We start from the raw sequence: 18987 nt of genomic DNA, 5'->3' as shown, positions 1-18987 counted from the left end.
GGATTTCAGGAAGTCAGGTGAGAGTGAGTGGAGATTGAGAGGAAGCCAAAGGAGGAGGGAGGGCACTTAGCCCTCACCTTTTGCCTCTGTCTCTCACCCTTAGAGTCCTTCTTCATTCTTGTTCCCTCTCCTTCCCCTGCCACACCACCTTTCCATGTCTTCTTCCGTCACCATTCTATTCCCCCAGCTTCCTTCCTTATGATAAATTTTCTCCTTTGAATTCTTCATTTATTTCACTTTCTTTTACTTCAACATTTTTTTCTTCTAGCCTTGGATCAATACCACCTTCTGAAATTGCTGTCATTTCAGAAGAACTCTAAGTCCCCTTCAAACAATGTATTTATGTATTTCTTCACTAATGAAGTACTTACCCCTTGCCGTTTTCCCATATAATCTAAGGAGCCTCATTCAGTAAGGGTTACCTACCCTGTAGGTTGGAAAGAAATGGAATGTTCCAGATGTGTAGCTGTACTCAGAGACTCCCTCACATGTCCTGAGCCCCAATAACTTTTAACACACCTAGCAGTTAACCCCAGTTAACACCACCTAAATTGGAATATTTAGGACATTCTCTGCTTTGAGGATTAGCCTCATAAATAGCAAAAAATCCTTAACCAGTTCAGCTAAAACTGGATCTCTGTCTCTCAGGTGGCACACTGGTAAAGAATCTGCCCTCCAATGCAGGAGTCACAAGAGACCCCTGGGTTGGGAAGATCCCATCCATGGAGTAGGAAATGGCAACCCACTCTAGTTTTCTTGTCTGGAAAATCTCATAGACAGAGGAGCCTGGGGGGCTACAGTCCATGGGATTACAAAGAGCTGGACATGACTGAAGTGCCATAGCACATGCGCACACACATGTACTTTTAAATTACCGACCATAAGCAAATATGTGTAGTGAAGGGCACAGATAAATTGGGAAATCAAGGCCCATGTGTCTAGCACATTATGACGAAATTCAGAAGAGAAATCAGGCACAGGAGAACTTCATAAACATTCTGTTGCTTTCACTGTTGCATGAAAAATGATGGACACAATATTCATGCTTTTAATAACTCTAATTGAAAATAACCTTTAAGTTATGTAAAACATAATAGGTTTTTTAAATAAATTAATATTTACAAAGGAGAAACGATTGGTGTAAAAATGTAGTGGAGACTGGAGTAGAGTAGAAGACTACACAGAGGAGAGTGATTAATATTTATTATTCTAAATACTACCCTGGGAAGTTTATGTGTCATTTTATTTAATCCCTTAATCAATTTCTATAAAGAAAACATATTTCTTTCAGATGTGGAAACTGAGACTCACATTAAATAACTTTCTCAAGGTCAAATCTCAAGGAAATAGAAGTTCTCAAATTTGATTCTGTTTGGTTTGACTCTAAGTATCTTCCCAGCTAGATTACACTGAATCTTGGAAAGGCAGGTGGCATGTGTCTGGATGGCTTTAAGACATCTCACGTATGTTTTTCCCAGCACCAACTAGTAACCTTTCCAGAGACAAGGTCATTCAGTCAGCACTTGGTATTGTAATCTGTACATAAGAATGCCCATTATATTGACTTGGACAACTGAATTGAGCCCATGAGCACTGAGAGGGCAAGCAACAACTTCATGCCTGTCTCTGGTGTGTTTTCTTTAGGAGTATGGAGAAGACATCATGGATTCAGGGAACCTCACGTGGGTATCAGAATTTGTCTTCCTAGGGTTCTCACAGAACCAGAAGCTCCAGCTTTTCTTGTTTCTGGTGTTCCTGCTTGTCTACACCACCACTGTCACGGGGAACCTCCTCATCATGGTGACAGTGACCTCTGATTCCAGGCTCCACACACCCATGTATTTCCTGCTGAGAAACCTGGCCGTCATAGACGTCTGCTTCTCCTCAGTCACTGCCCCAAAGATGCTGGTGGACTTCCTCGCTGAGAAGAAGACCATCTCCTACCAGGGCTGCATGACCCAGATCTTCTTCTTCCACTTTCTGGGAGGTGGGACTCTCCTCTTCCTCTCAGTGATGGCCTATGACCGTTACATAGCCATCTCCCGGCCTCTCCACTACATCACCATCATGAACACTCGAGTGTGTGTGGGGCTGGTGGTGGCTGCCTGGGTAGGGGGCTTTGTCCACTCCATTGTCCAGCTGATTCTGATGCTCCCATTGCCTTTCTGTGGACCCAACATCCTAGATAACTTCTACTGTGACATTCCACAAGTGCTAAGACTTGCCTGCATGGACACCTCCCTCCTGGAGTTCCTTATGATCTCCAACAGTGGGATGCTGGTCCTCATCTGGTTCCTCCTCCTTCTGATTTCTTACACAGTCATTCTGGTGATGCTGAGGTCCCACTCAGGGCAGGCGAGGAGGAAGGCAGCTTCCACCTGCACCATCCACATCATTGTCGTGTCTATGGTCTTCATTCCCTGTATCTATATCTATGCCCGGCCCTTCACCTCTTTCCCCATGGACAAGGCTGTGTCCATCAGCCAAACAGTTATCACCCCCATGCTCAACCCCATGATCTACACCCTGAGGAACCAGGAGATGCAGGCAGCAGTGAAGAGATTAGGCAAGCGCCTAGTGATTTCCAGTAGGGAGTGAACTTAAAATAGGTTGATTATAAATGACAAATCTTCTCAATGAACCTTTGTTTTCCATGTGAGATGTGGAAAATATGGAGTGTGACAGTTGAAATTAAACTAATGTTTCTACAGACATTTTCCTGTGTCAGCTATTTTGTTAGTTACTTTCAGACTTCTCTCTCATTCTTACAAAACTGACAGAAGGTATGGTAGTATTATAGAGTTTTACAAATGAGAAAACTCAGAGACTTGCTCAGTGATGAACAGCAAGTGAGGGGCAGATTTTGGCCAGGAGATGGCTCCTCTGACTCCAGGTTTTGAGGCAGGAGATATGGGTGGGATTTGAAACTCAGAGTATCTCACCATTACAAGGGGAAACTTACAGAGTTGCTCTTCTATGGGTGAATATCTCTGATGAATTGTCAACATTTCTATGTCAAATCTGGAACAATTGCATTTTTCTCCTCCCTGTTCTCTGCCTCATTCCCCACTGTGGTATATTGGAAATGATATCATTTGTTACGCTTCTAAATATTTTCCATCATCAAAGTACATATTTACCTGCACTTCGGGTTGGGTCTTTCTTGACCAAATACTTCTTGGATATTCTGCAGGATATTCTACTTTAGTGACCAAATCTTTATAAACTTTGGTGCCGGGGTCCAGCCCCGGTGGATCCAGGGAATTCGAAGGGTGGACGGAGTTGGCGAGGAAAGACTTATTTATTGATTGATATAAGATTAGATTAAGAAACAATAGTGTAGTAGGAAGATTAAGTGGAGAAAGAGGGCTGAATAACTTGGATTACGTGGAAGACCAATAAAATTCCAGACAAGGAACTTGCACCATCTACGTTGGGCCACCAGCGCTCGCTTGAAAATCTAAAGGTGCCTCGTCTTAGGCTCCCTTTCACGTGGGTCTTAACAGACAGGGCAAATAAGTAGACTTGGTGAGCCTCTGCGCCCCAGATGGGAATTCAGCCTGAAATTAAAGAGGAGAGGGAAGGAAAAAGAGAGAGAGACACGGGGAAACCAGTCCAGCTACTGGCTCCGGCCTCTATTGTTCAGAAGGCCTTTTATACTTTTGATAAAACATGGAGATCAATGGGTAACACAAAGTTATGCAGCGTTAGCAGTCCAGACTCTTATCAAAACCAGGCTTTTCTCTCTGCATACCTAATTGTATACACAAGTCTTAGGTGATTTACAGCATCTTCTGGCCAAAAAGGGCCAATTAACATTTTACAGCCTTTTTTCTGATAAGGGTTTGTCAACCAGAAGACTTATTTGTGTTGATCTTCCCAAAGTCTGGTGCCATTCTCAGAAAGCACTAAATAAAGTTACATTCTTACATAGCAAGGACACAAGAGGAGTGCAGTGATATATAACAAAGAAAAGTAACTCAAAAGTCTAGTGTTGCTAACATCAAAACTATTATATATCTTTTTCCATATCCCATATACATTGATTAACACCCTTCCAGGTGCCTAAAAGATAAAGAATATGGAGGCCTGGCAGCAGTCATTGAGTCAACAGTGAAAACCCTCTACCAATATAATTTTTAACTCTTTAGAAAAGGCTCTGTATCTTTAAGATGCTTTTAAGCTTTGTGCCTCTCGTGGTTGGGGGGCTGTACGCAATTCACAAGCTCTAAGAGGTCTGGGGGAACCTGTTAGGCAAGCTAGAGAGCTATCAGAGAGGGTTTAACTGAAACATCCCTTTCAAATGCAGAAGACTAAAGCCCTGAGTTGACTTTTTTCCAGAGGATATCAGAAGAGTGGAAAAGCAGGCAGATTCTTATTTTTGGGGGGGTACATGCTCAGGAAATGCCAGGGGGAACTCCTGAAGTCTGATCACGTCCTTGCGTATGTCAGCTTCCTCCTTTATGACCTTGTCACGGGTGGGATTCCTCACGCTGGCTCCCGGCACTTTGGATGATATGGCTATGAGGACAATGTTGTGGGTGGTTGGGGAACCCAGGCTAGAGAGGGCAGGGACCTTGTCCTGCTTCCTGAGGGAGTCCAGTAGTTTCTCCCCAAGGATATACTTTTGTCTCCTAGGGTCACTCTCCTTGTTGTATGGGTGATGTGTGGGCATTGGCTGGGAAACTGATCCTGCAGATAAAGGATCTCTAAGAAGACGGATGACCTGAAGACTCTTTCCCATTCTGGGCTGAAGGAAGGTGTGAAACTAGGATTTTCTCACCTGCATATAGAGCAGCTGTAAGAAGCATCCAGAAACTTGTTGGAGAATGTAGAGAATAAGCAAGTGATATGGACTCCATGCTAGTCAGTCTAAAGTCTGAGGATAACCTCAAGTGTAATACAGGGGATACAAGGCATTCAAAATAGATTCCTCAAGTAGCAAGTGAAAACCAGGCTTTAACCACCAAGTTACACTTGGTCTTGTGATTTGGAGGGAAGATGCTGAGAGCAAAGGATAAGGTTGCCGGGAGCCAGCATGAGGAACTCTGCCCATGGCAAAGGTTATGAGGAAGGAAGCTTGGCATACGCAAAGGCGTGATCAAGCCTCAGGAAACCCCGTTCCCGAGCATCTACCCCCAAAACCAGAGTCTGTTTTATGCTCTCACTTACACCTCTGACTTTTCGGGGTGCTCTCCCCCATAACCATTTCTCTCGGAGAAGGAGTTAACCTGCAGCTCCAGTTCATCAAAATTCCTGGGCTTGACAAGAGTGTTTCAACTTACAAACTCCTCTGAAGGTTCTCTGGCCTGCCTGAGCGGGTTCATCAGGCCACATGTAATTGTTTACAGCCTTCCAACCGTGAGAGGCACAAGATGCTTTAAAACTTTCTAAATACAGACTCTTTTGAGAAGTTAGAAAATTATTAGTATAGTATAGTGGGTTGATTAGAAATTATATTGGTGAAGGGTTTTTCATTTGTTGTGCCAATAATTGCTGCTAATTCCCTGCCCTGGGTGTGACAAGGGTGTCTCAGGTCAAACCTCTCTGCTGACAGACTAGCTTGTGTGACAACCTCTCAACCATAAATAGCACAGAGAGTTTGGAGTATTTTGAAAGTCTTAATTAGCATAGGGCTTTTCTCATTGTTGAGTCAATGATGGCCGCCAGGCCTCCATATCCTTAGGCACCTGGGAATATATTAATTAATGTATTTGGAATATAGAAAAGGAAATACAGTAATTTTTGATGTTAGCAATACTAGATTTTTTGAGTTAATGAATTTTCTCTTTTGTTATAGATCACTGTACTTTGTTATAAATCGCTGTGTCCTTGCTATGTAAAAATGTAACTTTATCACTATCTTAAGACTAAATAGATCTTAAGGGGAACATTGGTGAAAGGATTTTCATTTGTTGGGCTGATGTTTGCTGCTAAATATCCGTATTCCCTGCCCTTATAATGAATATAACTAACATATAGGAGAAATAAGAATTAACCTTTAAGATTAATCATGTTAACCTTGGGTTAAATAAATTCCTTTCTTGATTGTAACTCACTACACCCTCACCCTATAGGAATGCAACTTTATCTGGAGGGTGGTGCCTGGTCTAAGAAAAAACACCCTTGGAAAAAATAAGTTTTTTGGTTATCAGAAAGAAAGGATCATAAAATGTCAGCAGGCCTCATGGCCAGAAGATGATGTAAAACCCCTAAAACCTTTTTTATACATTTATGTGAAGCACCTGATTTTGACAAGGGTCAGGTCTACTGACCCCCGCGTGACTCTGTATTCATCCCTACGTGTAACAAAGGTATATAAACAAACCTGAAAATAAAGAAATCGGATCAGTTTCTGGAAAGACTGATTCCCCCATGTCCTTCTTTCTTTCCCCTTCTGGCTGAATTCCCATCTGGAACATGGGTACTCACCAAGCCTGCTAATTTTGCCTGGGCTTCTAAGATCAGACTGGGGAGGCCTCAGTGCCTCCTCTCCTTCAGGAGAATGGAAAGATACCTGTGGCCTACATAGGTGGTGATTGGTATTCCACGTAAACCAAGTTATTCAGCCTCTTTTTCTCCACTAATTTTCCTACTACACTATCCGTTTTTTATCTCTCTTTATGTCTGTAATTAAATAAGTTTTTTCCTAGGATGCCGATTCCGTCCCCACCTTCGAATCACCCTGGATCCACCGGGGCTGGACCCTGGCAAGGTGATACAGCCCACAATTTATCACATAGTCAAATTGAACAAGATCATGTAATTATCTCCTAATACATTAGAATAGGAATATATTTGAGCAAGTGCTAAGTCAGAGTTGTTATTATTGGTGCTGGGGCTACTAAATTATTGAATTTACAGTCTAGTTAAGAGAAAGAACAAGAAAAATATGATAAAAGTTGTAACAAGTGTACTTACAAAATGTTATTGGAACCGGAACCTAGAGAAATGGATTAATTCTGCATGCGAGAAATGGAGAAGGAGTTACAGAGGTGATATCTGAGGACTTCAAGGTTGAGAAGGTAGTAGAAGGTATTTCAGGAAACAGAATGCATTCCTAAAGCTACAGAAATAACCAAACATATAGCATATGTGAGACGCCATGGATTCCTGACTAGCCATCTGTTCCCAGGTAACAGAGATACTGATAAGGAAAGTAGACAGAGCCTATGTTTTAGAACTTGGTGTGACCCGCTAAAAGGAAGTTGCACATATGTAAGCATGTCTTTGAACCATGAATTAACCCTCAGTGCATGTTAGGCAGCTTCTAAAAGTCTGAGTTGTTTGTTTTTTTAATAGTCAAAACTACTTTATTTATCCAAAAAGAAACAAGAAAAAAAGATCCAAAAAAATTGAAACATGTATGTTATCATATGTGGAACAGATCGCCAGTCCAGATTCGATGCATGAGACAGGGTGCTCAGGGCTGGTGCACTGAGATGACCCTGAGGGATGGGATGGGGAGGGAAGTGGGAGGGGGGTTCAGGATGGGGAACTGTAGAAATGATAGAGATTATTTTATTTAAAAAAATAAGCTTAAAATCTGTAGAACTAATAGAAAACAAAAGCTAAGGTGATAAATATAAACATGTATGTCAGTAATTACATTAAATTTATTCAGACTAAATGTCCCAGTTAAAACAACAAAGATTGTTATATTGAATAAAAATTTAAAATCTAACTTTATGCAGCTTACAAGACAAAACTTAAATGTAATTTAATAGAGTGAAATAATACTATCATTATACATAGCGCTCAAACACTAAATAAAAAACAGCTCCCTGGGACAACCCAGAGGGATGGGGTGGGGAGGGAGGAGGGAGGGGGGCTCAGGATGGGGAGACACATGTCCACCCATGGCTGATTCATGTCAATGTATGGCAAAAAACCACCACAATATTGTAAAGTAATTATTCACCGATTAAAATTAATTAATTCAATTAAAAAAACCACAAAATAGCCAATGCAGTTAGACTAATATTAGAAAAGTAGATTTTTTAAAATAATAAAGAAGGATAATTCATAATATTAGATGAGAAATACACTGAGAAGATAGAATAATTCTAAATTTGTGTGTACCTAAAACATCACCTGTGAATATACAAAGCCAATATCAGCATCATTAAACACAGAATTTTTTTTTTAATCCCAGAAGCATAGTTGTAGATATTAATATACATCTCAGATTCTGAGTTTTAAGCTGTGAGTCCTTGATAGTCATTAAAAGATTATAATGAGCAAGCAAGGTGATCAGATACCAGTTTAGAAAGGTCTCTATGAAAATGACATAGAAGATGGAGCGAAGTGGATGCAGATGGAAGCAGAAGGATGAGGCTAAAATGACCCCTATTGGATAACAGATTGCAGGAGGCCGGTAAGGGGGTGGAAAGGCAGGGCAGTGAGGAGCCACTTAACCCTCACTTGTCACCTCTATCTCTTACCCTCCATGTCCTCCTTCATCTTTATTCGCAGTCTGCCTCTCCCTCCACCTTTACATTCCCCTTCCTTCCTCTCCCTTCCTCTTAATCTCCCCTCTTTATTGCTTTGTCTATTTTATTTCTCTTATATCAACATCTTCCTTTCTCTTCTATCCTTATATTCAGTAACATCTTCTAAAATTCTAGTTGCACTAAGAAGAGTTCTTCCATTCCCCTTCATGCAAGATCCATCACCCCTTTTTTAACCCAGACAATCTCTCTCCCCCATCTCAATACCTGTGGAACATCACAGTAGAAGTTATCTAGGACACTGGGGCCACACACACCACATATTCTGTTACTTCATCCAGTAGGGGACCATCTGCATCAGTGAAGGAAGGCATTCCCTATAAATATTCACTCACACGGCAGTCGAAAGATTTTGAGTATTGACTATCAGAAAAGATGGGTACTGCAGGGCACAAATAAATTATAAGATGCATATTTATCCCTCTGCAAACGTTTAGTTGAGTTTTGGATGGAAGATACAGAAACACAAAAAGTTCCTTAACATTATGATGTGGTAACTGTTGCATAAAAAATTTTGGTACAAAATATATTAGATTTTCAAGGAAGGGAGGAGGTTTTAGAGTAGGAGACTACACAGAGGAAAGTGTTTGCCATTTATTATTCCAGACACTCTTGTAGGGACCTTGTGTGTTATTTTATTTAATCCTCTAGACAATTCTATAAAGAAAGTCATTTTTATTCCTACCATACAAATGGGAAACTTAGAGAGGTTAAGTAATTTCTCCAGGGTCAAATATCAAGGAAATAGAAATTTAACTGCAGGTCTGTTGAACTCCAAGTGTCTTACCACCAGGAGATAACACTGAATCTTTGAAAGGCAGGTTGCATGTGTCTCTGGACAGCATTAAGCTATCTGGTGAATATATACTCGTGTTTGTGTTCAATTGCTCAGTCATGTCTGACTCTTTGTGACCTCATGGACTGTGGCCTGCCAGGCTCCTCTGTCTACGGGACTTTTCAGGCAAGAATACTGGAGTGGATTGCCATTTCCTCCGCCTGGGTATCTTCCCAACACAGGGATTGAACCCACCTCTCCTGGGTCTCCTGCATTGGCAGGTGGATTCTTTACCACTGAGCCTCCTCGGAAGCCCCTGATGGATATATATTCCAGAAGTGAACTCTCCAGAGACAAGACCATTAAGTCAGCACCAGGTATTAGGATCTGCACATGAAAATCCATCATCAAGACCTGGACACTCAATTTGAATCAGCCCCTGAGCAATAATGCATCTCTCTCCTGGTGTGTTTTCTTTAGATGTATGGAGAAGACGCCATGGAATCAGGGAATCTCTCATGTATATCAGAATTTATCCTGGGGCTCTCACAGACTCAGGAGCTCCAGCTCTTCCTGTTTCTGGTGTTCCTATTTGTCTGCATCACCGCTGTCATGGGAAACCACCTCACCATGTTCACAGTGGCCTCTGATTCCAGGCTCCACACACCCATGTATTTTCTGCTGTGAAACTGGGCAGTCATAGACATCTGTTTCTCCTCAGTCCCTGCCCCAAAGATCCTGGTGGACTTCCTCGCTGAGAAGAAGACCATCTCCTACCAGGGCTACAAGGCTCAGGTCTTCTTTCTCCACTTTCTGGGAGGTGTCATGACCTTCTTCTCTATGAAGGTCTATGACCATTACATAGCCATCTCCCGGCCCCTCTACTGTGTCTCCATCATGAACACTCAGCTCTGTGTGGGGTTGGTGGCGACAGCCTGGATGGTAGGTTTTATTCATTCCATCTCCCAACTGGCTCTGATGCTCCCACTGCCTTTTTGTGGCCCCAGTGTCCTAGATAACTTCTACTGTGATGTTCCACAGGTATTGAGACTCGCCTGCACTGACACTTCTGTCCTGGAGTTCCTCATGATCTGCAACAGTGGGGTGCTGGATGTCATCTGGTTCCTCCTCCTCCTGGTCTCCTACTCAGCCATCCTGGTGATGCTGAGGTCCCACTCAGGGCAGGCAAGGAGGAAGGCAGCTTCCACCTGCACCACCCACATCATCGTGGTGTCTATGGTCTTCATTCCAATCATCTACCTCTATGCCAGGCCCTACTCTTCCTTCTCCGTGGTCCAGGCTGTATCCATCAGCCACACGGTCAAGAACCCCATGCTTGCCCATGATCTGCACCCTGATGAACCAGGAGATGCAGGCAGTACTCAAGAGATTACACTCACATCAGTTGGATTGTACAAAGGAATGACAGTGGGTAGATCACTTTGGCCTTGTTTTCCACTTGTAAAGTGGAGAGAGAGCTGCTGTGTCTGCTGTGTTCATATCTCCTGGATGTGTTGTGATGGTCCTCATAGAAGTAAATGCACAGTGAACCTAAGCAACATATTCAGAGTTTTAGGAAAATGGATAGTATCCTTATTTTTGTTTTTAATGGTTGTTTGAACACTCCTATAATGATAGGATGTGTTGTCACAGAAACACTCTGGAAAGTCCCACCCTCCTTTCTGCCTTCTTGGTGGACTGTTTCTTCTTAGGATGACAGCATTTCCCCAGAAGAGCAGTTCTGTTTTTTGTATTTTGACCCCTTTACCTAGTACCCCATTTAGGTGTGAGCCTGGGTTGTTGGAAACTGCCCAGCACTCTGAGTCTTAAGCCTTCAATTGAAGACCCTAAGCCATCACTTACCAAAGGATGACCTTGAATGAGACACCTGAGGTCTCTTGGCCTCATGATATTTTCCTCAACACACTTGCTAGAATTAATATCTGACCCAAACCCTCTAGCTTTATTATAAGAATCAAATTGAAAATACAGTGAGAAAACATTGTACCATATATTTTATTTAATTTGCAAACTTGAAATTATATGAATGTTGTTTTTCTCTATATTTTAATACAGTACAAGTAATTATAACAACTGAAAGATTATGCATAAAATGCTTCTAAGGTATAAAACACTGTATTATATTATATGAAAGAACCAGCCTGTACTAATAACTTATACCTGGCTATAGGTGCTTTCCATCACATCACTTCTTTGGAGATGAAACCACATTCTTGAATTTAGTGTTTATCATTCCATTGCTTATAAAAACAATTTTATCACCTATTAACATATTCAGTATATTGCTTTGTTTTGCTTTTTTGAGATTTATACAAATGAAAGATTGCACAGAATATTCTAGAATTTGCTTTTTTCAGTCAACATTCTTTCTAAATGTCCACATTGCTTTGTTTGGCTATATTTCATTCATATGCACTGCTGTGTAATATTCCATTGTAAGAATAAGTTTATTTAGATTGTTTCCAGTTTTTACTCTTGGAACAACACTCTTTTGAATGTTCTACTTGTCTCAGTTGTTATGTTGAGGAGCTATGGATTAAACACCTTGAAATGGAATTGCTGAATTGTGAGATCTTCAAAGATTTACTTTTATGAAGTAGTGCCAAATTGTTTTCCAAAGTTGTACTAAATTACATGGTCAGCTGCATTGCTGAGGTTGATTCACATACTCCTAATTGTTAATATTGTTGGACTTCTTAACTTTTGCCAATTAAGTGACTAAAAAAATGATATGTCACTGCAGTCTTTTTTTTTTTAACTGGAGGATTTTTTAAAACATTTATTTATTGCACCGGGTCTTGGTTGCTGCGTGTGGGATCTTCCTTGATCTTCATTGCCTTGTGCAGAATCTTTAGTAGCAGCATGTAGGGTCTAATGAGGAATAGTTCCCTAATGAGGAATTGAACTCAGGCCCCTGCAATGGGAGCATGGGATATTAGCCTCTAGACCACCAGGGAAGTCCTAGCTTTTTATTTTTAATGTAGAAGTTCTTATACAGAGTGAAGTAAGCCAGAAAGAAAAACACCAATACAGTATACTAACACATATATATGGAATTTAGAAAGATGGTAATGATAACCCTGTATGCGAGACAGCAAAAGAGACACAGATGTATAGAACGGACTTTTGGACTCTTTGGGAGAGGGGAAGGGTGGGATGATTTGGGAGAATGGCACTGAAACATGTATACTATCATGTAAGAAACGAATCGCCAGTCTATGTTCAATACAGGATACAGGATGCTTGGGGCTGGTGCACGGGGATGATTCAGAGAGATGATATGGGGTGGGAGGTGGGAGGGGGGTTCAGGATTGGGAACTCATGTACACCCATGGTGGATTCATGTCAGTGTATGGCAAAACCAATACAGTATTGTAAAGTAAAATAAAGTAAAAATAAAAATTAAAAAAAAGAAGTTCTTATATAACTTGGTTACTGATCTATTGTCAGTGTTTACTATAGTACTGCTTATATTTATTATAATTCTTCCCAGTTTGTAGTTTGTCTTCTTTATTTTTGTGTTAGGGTTATTAATCTTTCATTTTAGTATTGGGTTTTATTTTTTAAAACTGCTTCTTACTCAGAGGACAGAAATATATTCTTGCTTCTTTCAAAGCATGCTAATTATATATAAACTTTTCTATTTCCTTGGTCTTTTCAGTTTTCTTCTCATTAATTTTTCCATTTATTTATTTGTTGTTCTCTTTGTTAGCAGCCTTCCTTAAACTCCTGGTGATTCCTGGCTTCCTGGCTATCTACGTTTAAGAGCAAGGCAATAAAATACTAATTGGTACCTCAATGTATTAAAGCTTTTAGATTTTACCTTAGGGATTCTGGTGGAAATCAGCTCTTTATTGGAGGAAACTCAAGTGCCAATACACAGAGGTCTATTTTTCTAGAGCTGTTGTTTCTGCAAAGAAAAATGTTGATTTCCTGTCTTTGTCTTAGATGTTTAAGTGAAGAAGAAAGTGATGGATCGGTAGCTCTAATTCTTACCTGACCTCCTTCTCTCATTTACATACTCAACTTTTGATTTCGTGACCTCCACTGTTAGAGGAGGTTTTACTGTAAGACAGACTTCATGTCACTTTTAACAGTCTCTCACCTCTGTTTCATGATATTCATTCCCTCTTCAGGTGCTTTAAACAAGATAGCCTTCTTCTTGGGGGTCTCTCCAAAGCCATTCCCAACCACTTCTCCCTTCTTGGTCTCCTCATGTGTTCATTTTCCCACAACCCTTAGAAGCCAGATTTGCTCATGTGATCCAGGAATGAAAATTACAACAGTGTGTTAGCCAGAGTGCCTCTGGAAAAGCTTTCTCTTCCCTGAGTAGAGGCAAGAGACGCAGGAGGAGAAAGAAATGGCTCTCTACCTGATTCCTCACCTCCAGCCTTTAAAAAAAAATTATTTTTAGATTGGAGGATAATTGCTTTACAATGTTGTGTTGGTTTCTGGTGTACATCAACATGAATCAGCTATAAGCATACATATATATCCTCCCTGTGAGCCTCCCCCCTCCCACTTCCCCCATCCCACCCTTCTGCGTGCACGTGTGTGCACTACGTTGCTTCAGTCATGTCTGACTCTTTGCGACCCTATGGACCGTAGCCTGCCAGTCTCCTCTGTCCGTGGGATTCTCCAAGCAAGAGTACTGGAGTGGGTTGCCATTTCCTCCTCCAGGGCATCTTCCCAACCCAGGGACGGAATCAGCCTGTCTTACATCCCTGCGTTAGCAGGCTGGCTCCTCACCACTAGCGTCGCCTGGGAAACCCTCCCACCATTCTAGGTCATCACAAAGCACCGAGCTGAGTTCCCTGTTTTACACGGCAACTTCCCACTAGTTACCTAGTCTACATTTGGTGATGTATATATGTCAATGCTACTGTCAATTCACCCCTCCCTCTCCTTCCCAATCTGGGTCCACAAGCTGGTTCTCTACATCTCTCTCTCTATTCCTGCCCTGAAAATAGGTTAAGTACCATTTTTCTAGATTCCATATATATCTGTTGATATACAATACTTGTTTTTCTCTTTCTGACTTACTTTCTGTCATACCTCACTCTATATGACAGACTCTAGGTCCAACCACATCACTACAAATGACCCAATTTCATTTTTTAGGCCTGAGTAATATTGCATTGTGTATATATGTACCACGTCTTTATCCATTCATCTGTTGATGAACATCTAGGTTGCTTCCATGTCCTGACTATTGTAAATAATGACCTCCAGCCCTGACATGTGAGGACACACACCATAATGAAGCATGAAGCATCTTGGCTCAGAGGGGAGAGGCCCAGGGCATCACAGACTCACTACGTGTCCTGATATCACTGAGTTGTGGGTCCCTCTTGGTTCGCTACCTTTCTCTCCTGATTTCTCTTAATTACCCTTTTATCCTCCTCCTTCCTTCTTGGCTCCCATCTCCCTTTCCTCTTCTCATCTAGCTCTTCACAGCCTCACATCTTTGATGATTTTGAAGCTGGGATGGCTTGAGTCCCAAACACAGGACAGTTATAAACCTTTAACTGCCTTCATTAAGTCTTCTCTGAAACAGGAGGGTATGAATAAACAAAGGAGCTATATACCACTATGTCCATTCTCTCAACTCTTCCCTCTCTCCTCCCTGTTGCCACATAGACCCTGGTCTGCAGGTGACTCTTCTGCAAACCTCCTCCACGTGTTCTCACCTCCCTGAATGTAAAACCTTAATATATGAGCCTGGTTCTTTAACTTATGCTGAGTGTTCCCTGCCTGCTCTCCACCTAATGTCCCACCACTTACCCTGTGCTCCAGCCTCGTTGAGGCTTTCAGGGTTCATGGAGTGTATGCTGTCCCATTTCAGCTCTGGATCTCTGTTCTTCCTGCCAGATACACACTTTCCCTCTTCTGTCTGCTAACACACTTGAACTTCTCCTCTTTTTGAATGTCATCACTGCTCCAAAGTCTTTCTTCTCTTCCAGTCATGGTTAGCTGCTCAGCCTTTAAACATTTGAGCATTCCCCTGGTAGAGCTATCTCCTCTCTGAAGTGCATTTGTGTGTTTCTAGGTCTGTCTTCCTCATCAACCTAGAGAAGAGAAGGTATGTCTTATATTTGTATCTTCAGCATTGAGCATAGAGGTATACCCAATCTGCCTTTTATTGCTCTCCTACCCTTAAAAAGGATAACTTTCAGTTATGCAAATAAATGCTGATCTAAATCAAACTGACCACATGGACCACAGCCTTGTCTAACTCAATGAAACTATGAGCCATGCTGTGTAGGGCCACCCAAGATGGACAGGTCAGGTGGAGAGTTCTGACAACATGTGGTCCACTGAGGAGATTGCAAACCACTTCAGTATTCTTGCCTTGAGAACTACAAGAACAGTATGAAAAGGCAAAAAGATAGGACACTGAAAGATGAACTCCCCAGGTCGGTAGGTGCCCAATATGCTACTGGAGAAGAGTGGAGAAATAACTCCAGAAAGAATGAAGACATGGAGCCAAAGTGAAAACAGCACCCAGTTATGGATGTGACTGGTGATGGAAGTAAAGTCTGAAGCTGTGAAGAACAATATTGCTTAGGAACCTGGAATCTTAGGTCCATGAATCAAGGTAAGTTCAGTTCAGTTCACTTCAGTCAGTCATGTCCGATTCTTTGCGACCCCATGGACAGCAGCACACCAGGCTTCCCTGTCCCTCACCAACTCCCAGAGTTTACTTAAACTCATGTCCATTGAGTTGGTGATGCCATCCAACCATCTCATCCTCTGTCTTCCCCTTCTCCACCTCCTTTCAGTCTTTCCCAGCATCAGGGTCTTTTCCAAGGAGTCAGTTCTTTTCATCAGGTGGCCAAAGTATTGGAGTTTCAGCCTCAGCATCTGTCCTTCCAGTGAATATTCAGGATGAATTTCCTTTAGGATTGACTGGTGGATCTCCTTGCATTCAAGGGACTCTCAAGAGTCTTCTCCAACACCACAGTTCAAAAGCATCAGTTCTTCAGCGCTCAGCTTTCTTTATAATCCAACTCTCACATCCATATGCAACTACTGGAAAAACCATAGCTTTGTCTAGAAGGACCTTTGTTGGCAACGTAATGTCTCTGCTTTTTAATATGCTGTCTGCTGCTGCTGCTAAGTTGCTTCAGTCGTGTCCGACTCTGTGCATCCTCATAGATGGCAGCCCACCAGGCGCCTCTGATCCTGGGATTTTCCAGGCAAGAATACTGGAGTGGGTTGCCATTTTCTTCTCCAATGCATGCACGCATGCTAAGTCACTTCAGTCTAGGTTGGTCATAACTTTTCTTCCAGGGAGTAAGCGTCTTTTAATTTCATGGCTGCAGTCACCATCTGCAGTGATTTTGGAGCCCCCCAAAAATAAAAAGTCTGACACAGTTTCCACTGTTTCCCCATCTATTTGCCATGAAATGATGGGACTGGATGTCATGATCTTAGTTTTCCGAATGTTGAGTTTTAAGTCAATTTTTTTCACTCTCCTCTTTCACTTTCATCAAGAGGCTCTTTAGTTCTTCTTCACTTTCTGCCATAAGGGTGGTGTCATCTGCATATCTGAGGTTATTGATATTTCTCCTGGCAATCTTGATTCCAGCTTGTGCTTAACCAGTCCAGCATTTCTCATGATGTACTCTGCATATGAGTTAAATAAGCAGGGTGACAATATACAGCTTTGACATACTGCTTTCCTGATTTGGAACCAGTCTTGTGTTCCATGTCTGGTTTAACTGTTGCTTCTTGACCTGCATACAGATTTCTCAGGAGGCAGGTCAAGTGGTCTGGTAGTACTATCTCTTGAAGAATTTTCCATATGCTAAAGTCAAAGTCTTTAGTGTAGTCAATAGAGCAGAAGTAGATGCTATTCTGAACTCTCTTGCTTTTTGGATGATCCAACAGATGTTGGCAATTTGATCTCTGGTTCCTCTGCCTTTTCTAAAACCAGCTTGAACATCTGGAAGTTCACAGTTCACGTAGTGCTGAAGCCTGGCTTGGAGAATTTTGAGCATTACTTTACTAGCGTGTGAGATGAGTACAATTGTGCGGTAGTTTGAGCATTCTTTGGCATTGCCTTTCTTTAGGATTGCAATGAAAACTGACCTTTTCCAGTCCTGTGGCCACTGTTGAATTTTCTAAATTTGCTGGCATATTGAGTGCAGCACTTTCACAGCATCATCTTTTAGTATTTGAAATAGCTCAACAGGAATTCCATCACCTTCACAAGCTATGTCCATAGTGATGCTTCCTAAGGCATACATTCCAGAATGTCTGGCTCTAGGTGAGTGATCACACAATCATGATTATCTGGGTCGTGAAGATCTTTTTTGTACAGTTCTTCTGTGTATTCTTGCCACCTCTCCTTAATATCTTCTGCTTCTGTTAGGTCCATACCATTTCTGTCCTTTATTGTGCCCATCTTTGCATGAAATGTTCCCTTGGGATCGCTAATTTCCTTGAAGATATCCCTAGTCTTTCCCATTCTATTGTCTTCCTCTATTTCTTTTCATTGATCACTGAGGAAGGCTTTCTCATCTCTCTTTGCTATTCTTTGGAACTCTGCATTCAGATGGGTATATCTTTCTCTTTTGCCTTTAGTGTCTCTTCTTTTCACAGCTATTTGTAAGGCCTCTTCAGACAACCATTTGCCTTCCATTTTCTTGGGAATAGTCTTGATCACTGCCTCCTATACAATGTCACAAACCTCCATTCAAAGTTCTTCAGGCAGTTTGTCTATCAGATCTAATCCCTTGAATCTATTTGTCACTTTCACTGTGTAATCATAAGGGATTTGATTTAGGTCACACTTAAACAGTCTAGTGGTTTTCCCTACTTTCTTCAACTTAAGTCTGAATTTGGCAATAAGGAGTTCATGATCTGAGCCACAGTCAGATCTTGGTCCTCTTTTTGTTGACTAAATAGAACTTCTCCATCTTTGGCTACAAAGAATATAATCAATCTGATTTCAGTATTGACCATTTGGTGATGTCCAACACACATTCTCTTGTGTTGTTGGAAGAGGGTGTTTGCTATGACCAGTGCGTTCTCTTGACAAAACTTTGTTAGGCTTTGGCCTGTTTCATTCTGTACTCCAAGGCCAAATTTGCTTGTTGCTCCTGGTATTTCTTGACTTCCTACTTTTGCATTCCAGTCCCCTATGATGAAAAGGACATCTTTTCTGGGTGTTAGTTCTAGAAGGTTTTGTAGGTCATCATATAACTGTTCAACTTCAGCTTCTTCAGCATTACTGGTTGGGGTATAGACTTGGATTACTGTGATATTGAATGGTTTGCCTTGGAAATGAACAGAGATCATTCTGTTGTTTTGAGATTGCACTTTGGACTATTTTGTTGACTATGATGGCTACTCCATTCCTCCTAAGGGATTCTCTCCCACAGTAGTAGATATAATGGTCATCTGAGTTAAATTCACCCATTCCAGTCCATTTTAGTTCACTGATTCCTAAAACGTCAATGTTCATTCTTGCCATCTCCTGTTTGACCACTTATAATTTGCCGTGGTTCATGAACCTAAGATTCCTGATTCCTATGCAATACTGTTCTTTACAGCATTGGACTTTACTTCCATTGCCAGTCACATCCACAACTGGGTATTGTTTTTGCTTTGGCTCTGTCTCTTCATTCTTTCTGGAGTTATTTCTGCACTGATCTCCAGTAGCATATTGGGTAC

At 41.6% G+C, this 18987-nt stretch overlaps 1 protein-coding gene and 1 pseudogene across 1 annotated transcript; both read left to right on the top strand.

Annotated features, from left to right (window-relative positions):
• Positions 1 to 1662: 1662 nt before the first annotated feature.
• Positions 1663 to 2598, top strand: LOC120866474 (olfactory receptor 4D1-like). The gene has a single exon (XM_040244239.1). It carries the CDS (start codon positions 1663 to 1665, stop codon positions 2596 to 2598), a length of 936 nt encoding a protein of 311 aa, XP_040100173.1.
• A 7185-nt stretch (positions 2599 to 9783) lies between these two features.
• Positions 9784 to 10711, top strand: LOC120866473 (annotated as a pseudogene).
• Positions 10712 to 18987: the final 8276 nt, after the last annotated feature.

Source organism: Oryx dammah, unplaced genomic scaffold, assembly GCF_014754425.2.
Source record: "Oryx dammah isolate SB20612 unplaced genomic scaffold, SCBI_Odam_1.1 HiC_scaffold_8, whole genome shotgun sequence".
Classification (NCBI taxonomy): Eukaryota; Metazoa; Chordata; class Mammalia; order Artiodactyla; family Bovidae; genus Oryx; species Oryx dammah.
This window is presented reverse-complemented; position numbering and strand designations above follow the sequence as displayed.